Genomic DNA, 17562 nt, shown 5'->3' on the forward strand with positions numbered 1-17562 from the left:
AGGTTACCTTTTTTTTTTATTTCCTGAAGTAATATGATCACTCTCTTTTTCTTTGGTTACTTCCTGAAGTAAGTAAAGAATTTATGTTCACTCTCTTTTTCTTTTAACTACTTCCTGGAGTAAAGAATTTATGATCGCTCTCTTTTTCTTTTCCTAAAGTAGGAATGTGTTCCTTGAAAATTTGTACTAGCCAACCGGGTAAGGGAAAAGATTGTGTGGTCAAAACCCTAGCCAGTGGGGTGAGACATAGCCTTGAGACTCTCGTCAGGGATTAAAAACCCAAGTGGACTGCCCACTCGGTGTGCTTGCTGGCCTGTTCCTGTATGTACGGCTATGCACACGCACCCTCTTGCAGCAATAAATTTTGCTTTGCCAAGATAATTTAGTCTCACCGAGTGTCTTTTATGCGACATGGGGATTCATTTCTAACATGAGGAGCGGCTGGTGAGTTTGAGCTGCCAAACCTTGTAGTTCAAACTTACTTTGCTGTTGTTTATCCTACAGCCCCTAAATAATATCTCTCTAGTAAATGTAGCTAGGAATTTTTCAAGTTTGTTTATATTAGCTAGGGCTCTATGAATGGTATCCCTGAAAGCAAAGCCTTTAATAAAAATTAGATAAAATTGTGTTTAAGGTTGTATTTTCTGGCAAGAACCTAATCAGAAGAAATTTATTATGTCAATTAATAGCAGATGCTTTTTGATAAATAATAAATGAGTATAAAATTGAAATCTTCAATTAAGAAGACTTATCAGGAAATGTGTTTCAGTAAAAAATATTAGAGATGAGCAGAGGAGGAATGTATAGACGGCTTTTTTTCCCCCTTGCAAACATGTAATGCCAAAGTTTTGTGACTTAGAATATGGCAAAGAATAATATCAAAGCAGGCCTTACCCAGCCATCTATTGTAGTGTCATGTAGTATGCAGTGGCTAAGATTTTGGACTCTGGGGTCAGGCTGCCTTAGTTCAACCTTAGAACCCCCAACCTTATGGTTAAAAGTTACAGTGCCATATAAACCTCATCACTTAGTAACTGTATGACCACATAAGTACTTACCTCTTTTAAGAGTCCATTTCCTCATTTGTAAAATTAGAGATAATAGTAGTTCCCATATCAGGACTGGCAATCTTTAGTGACTGTTTGACATCTTGATAAATATTTAACAAGTACCTTTATTTCTAGTAAATTCTCCAATATATACATAAGTCATCTTCTAGATTGCCTAATTCTTTCTATTCCCAGAAGCTCCGCCTTCCATTTTACTGACTCTTTTTGTGAAATCATATAATATACGTAACATACCTAGCATTAGAATATTGAGATTAAAGGCTTCTGTGATTAAAGTACTTGGATTCTGTAAAATCTGACTTGTATGCTTGATAATCTCTTTATCTTTTGTCCTGATGATGAGCTATTCTATGAATAAATAAGGTTTTCTCAGAAATGAAAAATATTTCTGAGAAAAATATTTTTGAAATTCCTGAGACCTTTGTTTTACATTTACAGTTTTGCCCCTTTTGTAATTTAGGTTACGCCAATGTTTGTGGATTGGACCACTATTGATTGGTACCGATTTTTCTGTTTGTGGGAAAAGTTGCCAACTTCTATGAAACGCGTAGCAGAGCTAGTTGGAGTTGAAGAAGGGTTCTTGGCTCGTTGTGTGAAAGGGAAAGTAGTAGCCAGAACGGAGAGACAGCACCGGCAGATGGCCATCCATAAAAGGTAACACATGAGAGCCTGGACTCTCCAGCATTTAAAGGAGTGGATGTCCAGTTTGTTATAGTCACTTTTATCAATAAAATAAACATTTTGGCTGGCTATGCTATTGTTGTTGTTAAGTACTGTTGAGTTGGTTCTGACTCATAGTGACCCTATATAGGGTTTCTAAGGAGCTGCTTGCTTGTTGGTTTGAATCCCAGAAGTTATAGTGCTACATGTACCTTAAACATTTCTTGTGTTTATTGCTACTATGCTTTCTTCCTATCACTTATTGTTTAGCAGCCATCATATACAAAGATGTTTTAAATCAGAATGTTTTATTACCTCTTTTTTAAAGAAGATATGGATCAGAAAATCTGCCAACTTAGTGTAGTTTCAAATGAGGTTATGCTTTTTATCTTGAGAAAGTTACTCATTATTAGCATGGAAGTGCCCACTAAAAGATTCTGATGCGGGATTTGGATAGGCTTTTAGCTTTTTTTTTGACATTTAATAAAATTATTTTTCTTAAAGAATTTCTAGTTCCAGTTGTCGAGTTGATTGCAACTCACGGTGCAATCCCATGTACCATTCACAAATAATGAAGTATAAATTTTTGGTGAGTTCATCAAAACTGGATTTGTTGATCAGATTCTGCCATTATGTTGAAATATGATTAACTGATCACTATATTAAGTCTTCTTTCAAATTGTTGTGCCATCATGTTTCTGGAGCCAAGTCTTATTTCTTAAAATTAGTTCAAAATATCAGAATGGGGGGGAAATATTTTTGTTCTACAGATAATGTTTTTTTACTATTAAAAAGTTGTATGTCAGAATTTGCTTTACAAACATTGCTCTCAGTCTTTTCCATTCACTATTTTTCCTATTAGGAATCTTTGCAGAGTATGTAAACCCTCTGTTGCTTGTTTGGTTCTTAGTTGTTTTGAAACACACATACATTGCACTTTTATAACTGACATAAGTGATCTCTTACTTTGGTGATTTACTTTTCAGGTTTTTCACCAGTCTTGTGTTATTAGATTTAATCAGTGAAGTTCCTTTAAAGGAAATTAATCAGAAGTATGGATGTAATCGTGGACAGATTCAATCTTTGCAACAATCAGCTGCTGTTTATGCAGGTCAGTTAAACAGAGGGTTTCCACATTTATTTAAGACTGGTTGTTGCAGTTACTCCCAACCTCCAATTTCATTTTAATGTAAGATTCTACACTAAAGCCATGATTTTAGTTTTGAAAGCTAGCTGAATGTTGGCCCTTGTCCCGGTTCCATTTCCTAACAACTTGCTGATTATCCTTCGCCTTTTTGTTTGTTTGTTGTTGTTGTCTGTTGTAAGAAGCAAAGTTTTCCATGGACTCCCTTTTCTCATCAAGTTACTGATTAATAGGTTTGTTAAACTTCATAGTTTGGTATCAATGAAAAACAAAAGCAAAGTAACTATTTCAGTGTCTTAATGTTGCTGTAACAGAAGTACCACAGTTAGTGACTTTAATGGACAGAAATTTATTTTCTAATAGTTTACAAGACTAGCAGTTCTAATTCAGGATGCTGGCTCTTGGGGAAGGCTCTCTCCGTCTGCTCTGAGGGGAATGCCTTTGTCTCTTTCAGCTTCTCTTCTTCAGGTCCATGGTGATATCCATGTGGTAGCAATCTTTTTCCATTTGTGCTTCCTTCTGTGCCTCATCTATGCTTCTTAGACACAGAAGGACACTCATTAACATGCCAGAGAAAATCTAATGGGTTAACATCATAAGTATAAGTTTTACACAGATTTTGTTGTTGTTGTTGTTATGTGCCGTCTAGTCAGTTCCGACCCATAGCGACCTTGTACAGGGTTTCCTAGGAGCAGCTGGTGAGCTTGAACTGCTGACCTTGCAGTTCAAAAGGCTTTGTAGTCTGGTGCATTAACCCACAGTGCCACACCAGGACTCCACACAGGCACAATTCAGTCGATAACATTTTACCCTTTGAATCCCCAAATTTATGTCTTTCCCACATACAAAGCACATTCTACTGTATCATTCTGAAATTATTAAATCACTTCCAAGTTCAAAATCTCTTCTTATGAATCATCTAAATAAGACTTTGGGCATATTCTATACTGTGACAAAATGCCTCTTCCTCAGGGAATCTGTGAAACCTAGAACACAAATTATATCATTGTGAAGTACAATGGTGGAACACATATAGGGACATTCCTAGTCCAAATGGGAAAAATTACAGATACAAAACAAATACACAACACACCAGAGCAAATTTCATAATTTCTTATGACTTGAAAATAATGCTTTATTCTTCCAGACCATCTAGGCAGTTGTCTAGCTCTCCAGATTCAGGATGTTGACCACACTTGCTGGCTTTTGGGTGGAGGACCTTTAGCCTTGGATGCACTTCTGCCTGGGATGGCAACTCTTCTCCTTCAGCTTTGGGTGGAATCCTTTTCCTAGACCATCTGGACCCTTAGCCTTAGCAGACTCAGTTTTCCTGGTCCTTAGACTTGGCAGCCTGTCCTCATCTTTAGGTGAAGACTCCATCTTTTGAGTTTTGCCTGTGGCAGCTTCACTCTCTCAGCTTTGGGCAGTGACTCCATTCTCTTGGCCCAGCTGAATGGCAGCCCCACATTCAGGAACCAAATTGGTGGAGATTTGACTCTTTGAAACCCAAACCGAAATGAAACCAAATTCATTGCATTAAGTTGATTCCAATTCGTAGCAGTCCTATAGGACAGAGTAGAACTGCCCCACAAGATTCCCAAGGTTGTAACCTTTACAGAAATAGATTGCCGTATTTTTCTCCTGCAGAGTGGCTGGTGGGCTCAAACTATTGATGTTTCATCTAAGAACTGAGAGCTTAACCACTGTGCTACCAGGGCTCTCTTTGAAACCTAGGTAGCAATTTTTGTACCTTTGAAACAGAGGCAGTCCTCTGTGCCATGGATCCTCCAATAGTTCTGCTGATGTCTGGACTGTTCCTGGAATGGTGCTTTTTTTTCTTGAAGGAGGCTCCATCGGCCTGTTTCCTGCCTATAGAATACTAGGAGGCAGGAATCTTTCCTTCATTTTGTATGGTCTCTGTCCCCTTCTGCTACAGTGGTTGAATAGATTCTTTAGTCACAAGCTTAATTTCTTAAAATTACTTTCAAAACATTGAATTGCATTGTCCTTGGTGAAAGTTCTAGGTCACATGTCTTTAGTTTAGACAACAGGATTTTCCAAATCTTTAAGTTCTGGTTTCATTTTACACACTGCTTTTTAAGTCCATTTCTTTCATTCTACTTTCTATTGTAAGAGGCACAAAGAAGCCAAACTGCATCATCACTTACAAATTCTACCTTCTATCTGTAAGAAACATTGTCGATATTCCAGATAGTGCCTTGATTCCTCTTTGTAGCTGGTGGATCGGTATAAATTCCTAACTAGGATCTTACCCTGATGGGTCTCCAGAGGGAGAACTGGGGCAGATCACTTTATCCTATATGAGGTTACTGATGAGTTATTACAAGTGTTTACCTATGTACAAATGCTCAAGAAATCCAATCTGTACTCATTTTAGCAAGAATGAGGCTTTGTTATTCGATTTTGCAAAATCTGGTGCAAAACCCAGAAGACAAGATGGGCAGGTGAGCTGCACAGCCATTTTACAAGTGTTTTTGTTTCCTAGCATGAAAGTCTTTCACCCAGTTTCTCATTGACTGAGTACTATGGGGTGAACAATCTTGCCTATTTCCTTTTCATGGTTGCATTCGTATTTTAAAGTTTCTACTTCTCTAACCGGTTCCCTTCCCCCTACCCTAATTTATCCTGTTTACACATACCCCAGGTGAATGGGCTATTGTGGTTGCTAAGTCAGCCACCAATCTGTGCCTCAGTTAGTTAGCAACTTCCTGGACCTTTGTTCCCTAATTCCTAAAGATGGACTAGCTTAAGATTTATTTCCAACATACCAAACATTCTAACTTGTCTAATTCTGACAAGTTCTTTTCCACTCCATAAAATGCATCACCTTCCCTTTAGTTTCTAATCACATAATTGCCTTTTAAAACCTCACCAGATGCACATTTAATATCCACATGTCTAGTAACATTCTGTTTAGGACAAGCAAAGCTTTCATCACAGCTTTCAGTTTTGAGCCTTCAACAGAATAATTCTACCAACAGTCTCTTCAAGGCAAACTAGGTCCTTACTGTGAAGCATATCAAACTTCCTCCAGATTCTACCCATTATCCAATTCCAAATCCATGTCCACATTTTAGGTGTCTGTTAGAGCAGGACCTTTATCTTGATATCAAATTCTTGGTTATCATGTGCTGTTGTAACCCATCCAGTGCCTTGAGTTGATTCCAACTCATATGAACAAATACTACAAATGAGTGACTTTAATGAACAGAAATTTATTTTCTCAGAGTTTAGAAGACTAGGAATCTGAATTTATGATGCCAACTCTGGGGGAATGTCTGTCTCTTTTTTGTTTCTGTTTCTTGATTCCTTGTTGATCTTCCTGTGGCATGGCATCTACCTGCCCACATCTGTGTTGGCTTGCTTCTGTGCTTAATCTCCTTTTATAAAAGTGATTGGCTTAAGACACATCCTATATCTATATGGATTCATCAGCAAAAAAAGAAAACATAACTCCCAAATGGGATTACATTTACATGTGTTTTTAACCAAGATTCCAACACATGTTTTTGGGGTACACAATTCAACCTATAGAAAAAAAATTTTTTTAAGTGTGTATCTAAAGAAATAATGAATGGAATCTATAGAGAATTTTTAATTCACCAACTATTTTATGAATATTCTAGGGATGATTACAGTATTTTCCAACCGCCTGGGCTGGCACAACATGGAACTACTACTTTCCCAGTTTCAGAAGCGTCTTACCTTTGGCATCCAGAGGGAGCTGTGTGACCTGATCCGAGTGTCCTTACTTAATGCACAGCGAGCCAGGTTCCTCTATGCGTCTGGCTTTCTTACTGTGGCAGACCTTGCCAGAGCAAGTATTACTCAGGTGGAGGCTGTTCTGAAAAATGCTGTGCCTTTCAAAAGGTAAGAAAGCCCCTCTGTCTACAAAGAATCATTAAATGAAAAGTAATGCCAATTTATAAATGGTAGATAATATACTAAAATATTTTTTCTCAGGATACACTGAAATGGAATAAAAATATGACTTTCTTTCCTTGAGCTTATTCTTTAAATATTGTTCAGCTTAACAGAGGTTTATTTATTTATTAGTTATTTATATTATGAATTGAGTGCAGGTTTACAGAGCAGATCATAGTTTTACATTAAAAACCCATATACTTCTTTTCAATAATTGTTATCCCATCCATGTTCTTGTTTCCATTCCACCCTTCTTCCCAGCCTCTCTGAACTCTTCTGCAGAATGTTCCATGTGCACTAGAAAAGGATATGTACTATACTGTTGTTATATGGAGTATTCTGTATAAGTCTAGGAGATTAAATTGGTTGATTGTGTTGTTTAGTTCTTTTGTATCTTTGCTGAGTTTCTTTCTAGTTCTATCCTTCATTGGAAGTGGTGTATTAAAAGCTATGGTGTGGTGCTGTGGGTTAATGTGCTGAACTGCAAGGTTAGTGGTTCAGTCTCACCAGCTGCTCCTTGGAAACCCAATACAGGGTCGCTATGAATTGGAACCAACTTGACGGCACTTAAAACAACAGGAACAGTATTATTATAGAGTTGTCTGTTTCTTTTTACAATTTTATTAGAGTTTGATTTATGTATTGTGAAGTTCTTTCATTGAGAGCATAAACACTTATTATGGTTATGTTCTCTTAATCAATTGACCCTTTAATTATGATATAATGTCCTTCTTTGTATCTTATGCTGGTTTTTGCCTTAAAGTTTGTTTTGTCAGAAATTAATATTGTCACTCTTGCTTCTTTTGCCTATGCTTAATATATTTTCCCTATCTTTCTGTTTTTAGTCTCTTTTTGCCTTTGGGTGTAAGGTGTGTCTCTTATAGACAGCATATTGAAAGATCCTGTTTTCTTACATATTCTGCTACTCTATCTTGACTTAATCCATTTACATTCAATGTAATTATTGACAGGTGTGAATTGATTGCTGTCACTTTGCTGTGTGTTTGTGGTACTATTGCTTTCTTTGTTCCTGCAGTGAGTTGATTTTGTTTTTGTTTTGGTTGTTTTTTTCTCTCTTATTTTCATCATTGCCATTTTTTTAATGTTCCTAAGTTTTCATCTTTTTTTTTTTTTTTTGATGTGAAATGTATTTGGTGTGAAGTGTATTTGATGTGAGGTATATTGATTTTTGGAGTCCAGGTGTGGCGCTGTGGGATAAAACACTGGAATGCAAGGTCGGTTTGAATCACAGGGTCAGAGGTTCGAACTCAACCAGTTGCTCCTTGCAAACCCTATACAGAGGTGCTATGAGTCAGAATCGATTGGACAACAACCTGAGTCTGGAGAGCTGGACATTTGCCTAGGATGGTCTGGAAAAACAAAGTATTATTTTCAAGCTATAAGAACTAATGAAATTTGCTCTGGTGGGTTGTGGATGTGCTTGGTGCCTGTAATTTGGATATGATATGCTTCTCAGATGACTCACTTACATACTAACAAGTTTGTGCTTTATGTCACATGGACCTCTTTAGGATTGTATGAGTGTCCTCAAGACAAGATGGTTGGCTTTGCCCAGAGTGAGTGATCCAATCGAGAGCAAAGTGGAAGCTGCCGTATCTTTTATGTCCTAGCCTCAGTTTTTAGTTGTTTCAGAAGGTAAATCAGCTCCTAGGAACCCTGGTGTGGCATTGTAGGATAATGCACAGGACCACGAGGTCAGTTTGAACTGCAACATTGGTGGTTCAAATCCAACAGCTGCTCCTTGGAAACCCTATACAGGTTGCTATGAGTTGGGACTGACTCACTGGTACATAACAACAGCATTAGTACTGCTTCCTGGTGTGGTGCTGTAGGATAAGCACTGAGTTGCTAACACAAAGGTTCGTGATTCAAATCCACCAGCCATTCCTCAGAAGCCCTATACAGGGCTGCTGAGTCTGATCCAACTTGATGGCACTTAATAACAACAACAAGTACTCTATCTATGCACTTGAAGCAGAAGTATCATGGCCACTGTTCTTCAGATAATTTTTATGCCCAGACCATCTCTATTTGCTTGGCACTTCAGTTATATATGTAAATGACTTTTTTGAGTCTAGAATTTGTCATATTACTCTGAGGATATTGATATTTTGTTTTACCAGGAAGATAGCTTAGCTGAACTCAAACGCCCAACTTTATCTTCCTCTGGTTGGTTGTTTAGACTTGTCTGGTGCTTGGAGTCTGCCTGTACACACATGCATTGTTTAGAGGTCAGCCAGTAATTTGGATAGAGTTTGTGTGAAGAATTTAGAGTTCTCCTTCTCTGGTTCTTTCATTTCTAGGCTTTCCCTCTTCTATTTCTAACTCTTGATGATACCCTGAGCTCTGTTACAGATTTGTTAAATAACCCTGAGCTCTGCTAATCAAATAGATTCCGGGTTTTATCTAAGTTTTCAGAACTCTGCATTTGGTTTTTTAGAACTGCCATAACAGTATTATAATGGAGTGGCTTAAAATGACAAAAATGTATGGTCTCCTGTTTCTGGAGGTTAGAAGTCTGAATTCAGACTGTCAGCAGGATAATGCTCTTTCAGAAGGCTCTGAGCGCTGGTCCTATCTTGTTTCTTCTAGCTTCTGGTCATCCTAGGTCTACCTTGGCTTCAAGCTACAGCATAACATCATTGTGACATTCTTCCCCCTGCCTCTTGTCTCTTGTTTTTTATAAGGAGACCACTCATGCTGGAGTAGGACCCACTCTAGTATAACCTCATGTTAGTTTAATGACATTTACACAGACTCTATTTGTATAAGAAAAAGTCACAAGTTAGGACTTCAGCGTTCCTTTCTGGGGGACACATTTCAATCTGTAAAACACAGCCTTTGTGATTGAGCCTGCCTTCAGATGAAATGTGTGAAAAATTCTTTGTGATTCTGCCGCAGGACTTAGTTGAAATGGGAGTGCAGTGGAATCCAAATTCCCATTTATTTCTTCTTAGTCTCATTCTCCTCCATTGTCTACTTACTTTTGGCCACTCTCAAGTCCTTTCAGATATTTTATCCAGAGTTCACACTGTCCAAGAAGATCAGTTTTCAGTGAAAGGTTTCTGCCCCTCCCTTTCTGTATCTTTTGGTGAGAGCACCTGCATTAGTGAGGTCTTCTCTCATTATGCCATTTAAAGTTGCAGACCCCCTCCTCTCTTCCTGGTGCTCTCTGTTCCCTCTCCTGCTTTATTTTTACACACACTCTTATCACCAATTGGCATGTCATACATTTTAAGGATTTGTTTGTTTCAGTTTTTCCAACTAGAAGGTTAGCTCCATGATAATAGATATATTTCTTTCTTGTTCAGTGTTGTCTTTTCTGTTCTTAGAACATCGAAGATTGAATGCGTAATAAACATTTGTTGTAGGAATGAATGAATGCATAGATTCCTTTTGTTCTCTATCTCCCTGTTTAGTGCCCGAAAGGCAGTGGATGAGGAGGAGGATGCAGTTGAAGAACGTCGGAATATGCGAACTGTTTGGGTGGCTGGACGAAGAGGCTTAACTGAAAGGGAAGCCGCAGCCCTTATAGTGGAAGAAGCCAAAATGATTCTGCAGCAGGACTTAGTTGAAATGGGAGTGCAGTGGAATCCAAATTCCCTTTTAAATCTTGATGCACGTTCATTGACCAGCAGTGAATCAGAAGTAGGGGAACACACATTTATTATCCAAACTAAGAGTGTTTGTAAAAGATTAACAACATCAAAGAAACAAAGTAACCCAGTAATAATGATTAGTGATTCTTCTGTTAAGGATTTGCCAAATACCGGGCAAGATTTAGATACAAATAAAGAACATGCAAGTTCATCTTATAAGCTCCAGAATGGGAAGCAAGAACATCATGTACATTCCATTTCCAGAGCAAGGAAGCGGCCTTCTTTGAACATTAGTAGAGAGCAGTTAGGCACCTCTCTCATGGCGCACACAACAAGCACTAAGAGAGTGGTTCAAACGTTTTCTGAAAAGACAAAAAAAGAAGCTTTGAATGTTAGTTCAGAAGAGTTGAACTCAACCTTCCAATCTCGGAAACACAGTAAACGTCTAAAACAATCACGAGACAAGAGGCCTTTGAAAGACTGTGCCATGAATAGAATTGATTTACAAGAACATACTATGTCCAATCCTATCCATTGTGAAGATCCATTAATCTTAGATGAGAAAAATATGGAATCTAGAAGTACACCGTCATTTGCTAAAAATGTATCTCTCCGTGCTGAGGAAAAGTGTAACAAAACAGAGCAACATTATTCAAGGAACAGAACAGTAACTGGTGATATTCTTTCGAATCATTTTATCATGAGATCTCAGAGTAAAAAAGTGACTTGTCAAGCTACTAGTGTGGTTAGTGAAGATGAGAGAGGGTTAGCTGTTGTTGACACAGAAAGTATAAATGATAAGTTGGTACAAAATGATTTGAAACAGCCAAATGTTTATGTAAAACACCATGACACTCATCCAATAAACCAGTACTCTGAGAAGCAATCTAATAAACAGACAAACACTGATACAAACCAGAGAAAAGTCATAGATGAACAAATGCCCCAGGAGGCAATCAGTGATCATATGAGTCGAGACTCCAATGCTGCTAACATCAAATGTGAAAATACAAAGTTAAATGTGGAGGAAACGAAATCAAATAATTTTCAGACATTAGGAGGTAATATGAATAGCACTGAGATACCCAGCAGATTACTTTTACCAACTGGGACATTGGGGAAAGCAGGAGGCCAGCATGAGAACTTCCTAAATACCGCTCAAAAACAAGAAAAAACAGATGCTTATGCAGAAAACAAAACTAGAAAGAATCCTCACATTCCTGACTTTGGTTTAGCACTCTGTGATTTTGAAGATAGTTTATGTCTGGATACTCAGTCAGAGAAAATAATACAACAGATGGCAACTGAAAATGCCAAACAAGAAGCAGCAAAGGACACCAGCCCAACAGCAGGGATGATGCAGAAGAGTTTAGACAAAAGTAGCTCAACTAGCTCTTTTCAGAAAGAGGGTCGCATTACTTTTCCTGCTGAACAGCATTCTGTAGGAGTGACAAATAGAGATCATTTGGACCTGAATGCACATGCTATGAAACAAAGCACTGTTTCACGTGTAATTCATACTCAGACTTCACAAAGTCCAAGTTTTCTTTCTCCAGAACTGTTGGAGTCTTGTTTTAAAGGGAATGAACTTTCTGTTACTGACTCTCAATTAAATAGTTTTCTTCAAGGCTATCAAACCCAAGAAGCTGTGAAACCTGTCACACCTCTGGGTCCTCAACAGAGCACTCCCACTGGCACTGAAGTAGACTGTCTGCCAGTTTTTGAAACAAGTTTGAATAGGAGTGATACTTCATTATTTGACAGTTTCAATGAAGACTACCTAGTAAAGGAGCAACCAGTTGCTGTACAAGCAAAAGAACCCCTTCCTTCTGAAGTAACATCAAAGCATTTCAGTAATTCTCAGTGTCCACAATCAGAGGGGCTAATTAAACAATCAAATATGAATGAGAATCAAGATATTCAGCAGCAATCAATCTGTTTCAGTGACGAGTCTCTTATGTTTTCAGAAATTGATTCTGTTCAAATGGTTGAAGCCTTGGACAATGTAGATATATTTCCTGTTCAAGATAAACATAATGCTGTAGTATCTCTTGAAGCATTAGAGCTAAGTGATCCAGGGATTTCAGGTAATGATCACTGTGGTACCGAAGTAACTGCAGCAAATCAAGATGAAAAGGATCAACAGTCCAGATTGATTGGAACAGTGCAAAATCACTCATTCATATGGTCAGGGACATCATTTGATTTAAGTCCTGGACTGCAAAGGATTTTAGATAAAGTATCCAGTCCTCTAGAAAATGACGATGTAAAACAAAGGGCTATAAGCCTGTCTAACTTGATGGGGAAAAATATAGTGTTAAATGATAAACAAGAAATGATTTCAAATTTGGAGACAAATCATATGCAGGGCGTTTCATTTGCCCCAAATATTGAAGTACAAAGCAGGATTGAGGCACTAGTGAACAATACCATTCATGGGAAAGTCGCACCCCTTCTGCTTTGTAAAGAAACTTGTATAGTTGATGATAATGGTCTCATTCCTCCGACACCCACTCCAGCATCTGCTTCCAAGCTGTCATTTCCAGGAATTCTTGGAACATCTACTGTAAAACCTGGGAAAACCAGTAGTGTTGGACAACCTGGTGAAATATATTTACTTGATTCACCCTCAGATATTGAATACTGTGATTTAAATCCAGGGAATAGGAATTATTTCAAAGAAGAGAGTCCTATTAGAGATACCACTTTTTCACTACAGTTATCACAGGATGAATTGCACTTAACTCCAACTTCAAGCACTTCAGAAAGTTTGTTGATAATTGATGTAGCCAGTGACCAAGCTCTCTTTCAAACATTCATTAAGGAATGGCAGTGCAAAAAACAATTTTCTGTCTCAGTGGCTTGTGAAAGAATCAGTGGTTTGACATCTGCTAAAACTGCTACTATTGGTGGTAGGTTTAAGCAAGGTAAGACTTATTTTTTATTTTTCACACTTATTTTAAGCTATTACTGAACTGAGATGGAATTTAGACTTTTCTGACTTGAATATTAAATGTAATAAATTTATTCAGCAGTTAATAAGTTTTTAATACAGCATTTCTCCATTGTAATATGTAGAACAGTCCTATTTATTAAAATTCTACATAACTAGATTAATGATAGTTACCTTCTGGCATACAGGGTATATGTAATATATGCTCTACTAGTTGGAATATAATTCTTGAACTATTAGATTGTAATATCCTTGTTCATTTTAATAATAAAAATGCATAGTATATAGGTAATATATTTTTCAGAATATTCCTTAGTTACATTTTCTAAGACTTACCTCAAGTAGAACTTGGACTTAGAGTGATAATCATGAATTCTGTACTGAAATGTTAACCACTAAACCTCACAGAGCTCTTCTAGGTTTTGAGATAATTGAAACTTTTGCTCAAATTATACCACAAAAATCATTCCTGTTTTATCATGAGCTATGTATTTTGGACAACCTATTATAGAAATCAAGCTCACCAGCTGCTCCTTGGAAACCCTTTACAGAGTTGCTATGGGTCGGTATCAACTCGACAACACTCAACAACAACCACAATTATAGAAATCAGAGGATTTTTATTAGATTGCATAAATTTCTGTTTTTCTGAATGTATTTATTTATAAAAGTTTGAGAATTTGTCAGTATAATTTTTATTATCATTGTTTTAATGATCAATTGAATAGCTGTATTTTTAGAAATTTAACTCTTTCACTTTTAATTCAGTTAGTTCACCTCAGGATACTCCTATTAGAGATGATGGTTTTCCTGTTAAAGACTATGATGATGTCTTGGTGGTTGGACTGGCAGTATGTTGGGGTGGAAATGATGCTTACTATCTTTCATTACAGAAGGAACAAAATAATTCTGGTGAGTAATCACTACTTGGCTAAGTCATCCTATACTGTTAATATACTCTCTTTCTAGGATAGTAATCTTGTTTATTGAGAATAATTTCCAGATGTTTGCCTAGAGTTTATTTATATGATTAAATATACATATATACACATATACACAAACATTTTAGAGACCAGCTAGTTGTATATGTTATTCCATCTTCAAGGGTGAGTCAAAAAGTATTGCTAAAAAATCACAGAGACCTTGATTAAATAAAACTATCAAACTAGGAAGCTATTGTTTCTTGGTATGTCCTCCATCTAGGTCTATACATCTCTGAAAGTTGAATTTCCATCTCTCTAACCTTTTAAGGAGCTCTGGTAGCATAGTAGTTATGAGTTGGGCTGCTAACCTCAATGTCAGCAGTTAGAAATTACCAGCTGCTCCATGGGAGAAAGATGAGGCTTTCTGCTCCCGTAAAGATTTACAGCCTCGGGAACCCTATGCAGGGTCGCTATGAGTCAGTACTGACTCCACGGCACACCACCACTACCAACCTTCTATGTAGAGGTTTCCTCTTTGCAAAAGCTTTCGATTGTGTGGATCATGACAAGCTATGGACAACATTGCAAAGTGTGAGTATTCTGGAACACTTAATTGTGCTCATAAGGAACCTATACATGGACCAAGAGGCAGTTGTTCAACCAGAACATGGGAACACTGAATGGTTTAAAATTATGAAAGGTGTGCAACATGGTTGCATTCTTTTACCATACTTATTCAACCTGTAGGCTGAGCAAATAATCTGAGAAGCTGGGTTATATGAAGAAAAGTGTAGCATCAGGATTGAAGGAAGACTCATTAATAACCTGAGATATGCAGATGATACAACCTTGCTTGCTGAAACTGAAGAGGACTTAAAATACTGATGAAGATCAAACACTAGTCTTTGGTATGGGTTACATCTCAGTGTAAAGAAAACCAAAATCCTCACCACTGGAACAATAAACATCATTCTTATCAACGGAGAAAAGATTGAAGTTGTCAAGGACTTCATTCTTCTTGGATCAACCATAAACACTCATGGAATCAGCAGTCAAGAAGTTGAACGATGTATTGCATTAGGCAAATCTGCTGCACAAGACCTTTTTGAAAGTGTTGAAGAGCAAAGATGTCAGTTTGAGGACTAAGGTGCACCTGACCCAAGCCATGGTATTTTCAATAACCTCATATGCATGCGAAAGCTGGACAGTGAATAAAGAAGACCTGTGAAGAACTGATGCATTTGAATTACGGTGTTGGAGGAGAATATTGAAAGTACTTTGGTCTGTCAAAAGAACCAAGAGATCTGTGTTGGAAGAAGTACAGCCAGAGTGCTCTTTGGAGGCTAGGATGGCCAAACTGTGTCTCTCATACTTAAGACATATTGTCAGGAGGGACCAGTCACGGAGAAAGATCATGTTTGGAAGACCCCCAGCAAGATGGATTGTCAAAATGGCAACATCAGTGGGCTCAAGCATGGCAACAATTGTGAGGTTGGCCCAGGACATGGCAGGATTTCATTCTGTTGTGTGTAGGGTCACTGAGTCAGTATCAACTCGATGGCACCCAACAATAACAACAACCTTCCTTTGAAGAATACTGCACTCTTCGATTTACACCACATCAAACGATAGTTTGGACATCCTTGATGCACTCAAATTGTATTCCCTTTAAATGTTCTTTGAATGTTTGGAGCAAAAAGAAGTTTAAAGGGACAAGATCAGGGCTGTAGCATGAGTTAGACATGGTTTCTGAATGAAATTCTGGTAGGACCTATTTGCTACCCTCAAAGAATGAGCGAATGCATTGTGATGGTCCTCAACCCAACTTTCTTGGCCCATTTCTCACCAATTTGTTTTTGGTTTCTTAAATCTTTGTCCCAATAAATTTCTGTTATTATCTTGTGTCCTTCAAGAAATCTATCAAGATTATTTCTTTGGGATCCCTAAAAGCAGTCACCATAATCTTCTGAGCCAACCTCTCTGCACTGAATTTAACTTGCCCAGTGGATCCCCCTGGAAGTCATTGTTTTGATTGGACCTTGTTCTGTGAATCCCATTGGTAAATCCAAGATTTGTTCCTGGTTATGATTCATTCCATAAAATTGTCTTCATTCACTTTAATCTTGCTTAAAAGACTGATGGAAAGATCAACTCTTTGAACTAGCTGGTTTTCAACCAATTCTTTTGGCACCCATCAGTTTGAAAGTGTGTCCTTTGAGCCTGAGGTCCCTGCTCTGTGAAGCTCCTAGATCCAGGGGAAGATTGATGCTAAGACTCATGGAGATCTCCAGGAATGCTGGGCCTACAGATGCTGAAAGGAGACAAGGACCTTTCTTCTGAGTCGGTGCTCTGAATTCAGACTTAAAACTTCCTGCACTGTGGGAGAATGAATTTGTACAGTCCCCTCACTTGTATTTATGTGATAGCAGTACTAGACACCTAAGACATACGTTTAAGCACATTTTATTTAGAATAAGGCTAAGCACATCTGAACTGGAACCCTAGTTACAATATGTTTTGACTTGCCCTCATATTACCTAGAATGAATGTTTCAAAAAAGCACCACCATCACATCACTCTCTGTGACTTCCTGTTAATACTGTGTTTTCTTTTCTGAAGGGACAGTGAGTGAGTGGAGCTTTAGGAATCCTCTAGACACCCTAAGGTTTGCTTTTGAAGACTGGACCATAGTAGTTTGTTTTCAGTCTTTTTCTTTCATTGGCTTTGGTTTGGAACTCATCTAGAAGCAATGATGACTATCCACTGACATTGAGTTGATTCTGACTCGTAGTGACCCAAAGCTCAACATTAGTTGAATCACAAAGCCTTGGAGAAGTCTGTGAAATTGAAAGGGTATGATCTGGAAATGCCTTGTGATCTTATGATGGTTGTGGTTCCCAGGTGACTGGTTTAGGCCAGGCACAAAATTAATAAAGAAATATTTTAAAGTCTACTGTAGAATATCTGTTGATTAATAAACATGACATATTTTTAGTTGTTTTGCAGGAAAATATTAGGTGAGTAATTATTGCTCATTACTGGTGATTGGAATGCAAAAGTAGGTAGCAAAGAGGAAGGTCCAGTAGTTGGAAAATTTGGACTTGGTGATAGAAATGATACTGGTGAACAAATGATAGATTTCTGCAAGACAAATGATTTGTTTATTTCAAATACCTTCTTTAGACAGCATAACAGATGACTATATACATGGACCTCACCAGATGGAACACATAGAAATCAAATGACT

The 17562-nt window shown here is 37.7% G+C and overlaps 1 protein-coding gene across 1 annotated transcript in view; it reads left to right on the forward strand.

The window, feature by feature from the left end:
- Positions 1-17562, forward strand: part of POLQ (polymerase (DNA directed), theta) — a 178955-nt gene that overhangs the window by 68276 nt on the left and 93117 nt on the right. Inside the window, exons 12-16 of the mRNA XM_006864198.1 lie at positions 1531-1724; positions 2717-2841; positions 6522-6765; positions 10260-13366; positions 14161-14304. Of these exons, the coding sequence (XP_006864260.1) occupies positions 1531-1724; positions 2717-2841; positions 6522-6765; positions 10260-13366; positions 14161-14304 (3814 nt within the window). The remainder of the gene's footprint in view (positions 1-1530; positions 1725-2716; positions 2842-6521; positions 6766-10259; positions 13367-14160; positions 14305-17562) is intronic.

The sequence above is a fragment of the Chrysochloris asiatica genome, unplaced genomic scaffold (assembly GCF_000296735.1).
Source record: "Chrysochloris asiatica unplaced genomic scaffold, ChrAsi1.0 scaffold00061, whole genome shotgun sequence".
NCBI classification, from domain to species: domain Eukaryota; kingdom Metazoa; phylum Chordata; class Mammalia; order Afrosoricida; family Chrysochloridae; genus Chrysochloris; species Chrysochloris asiatica.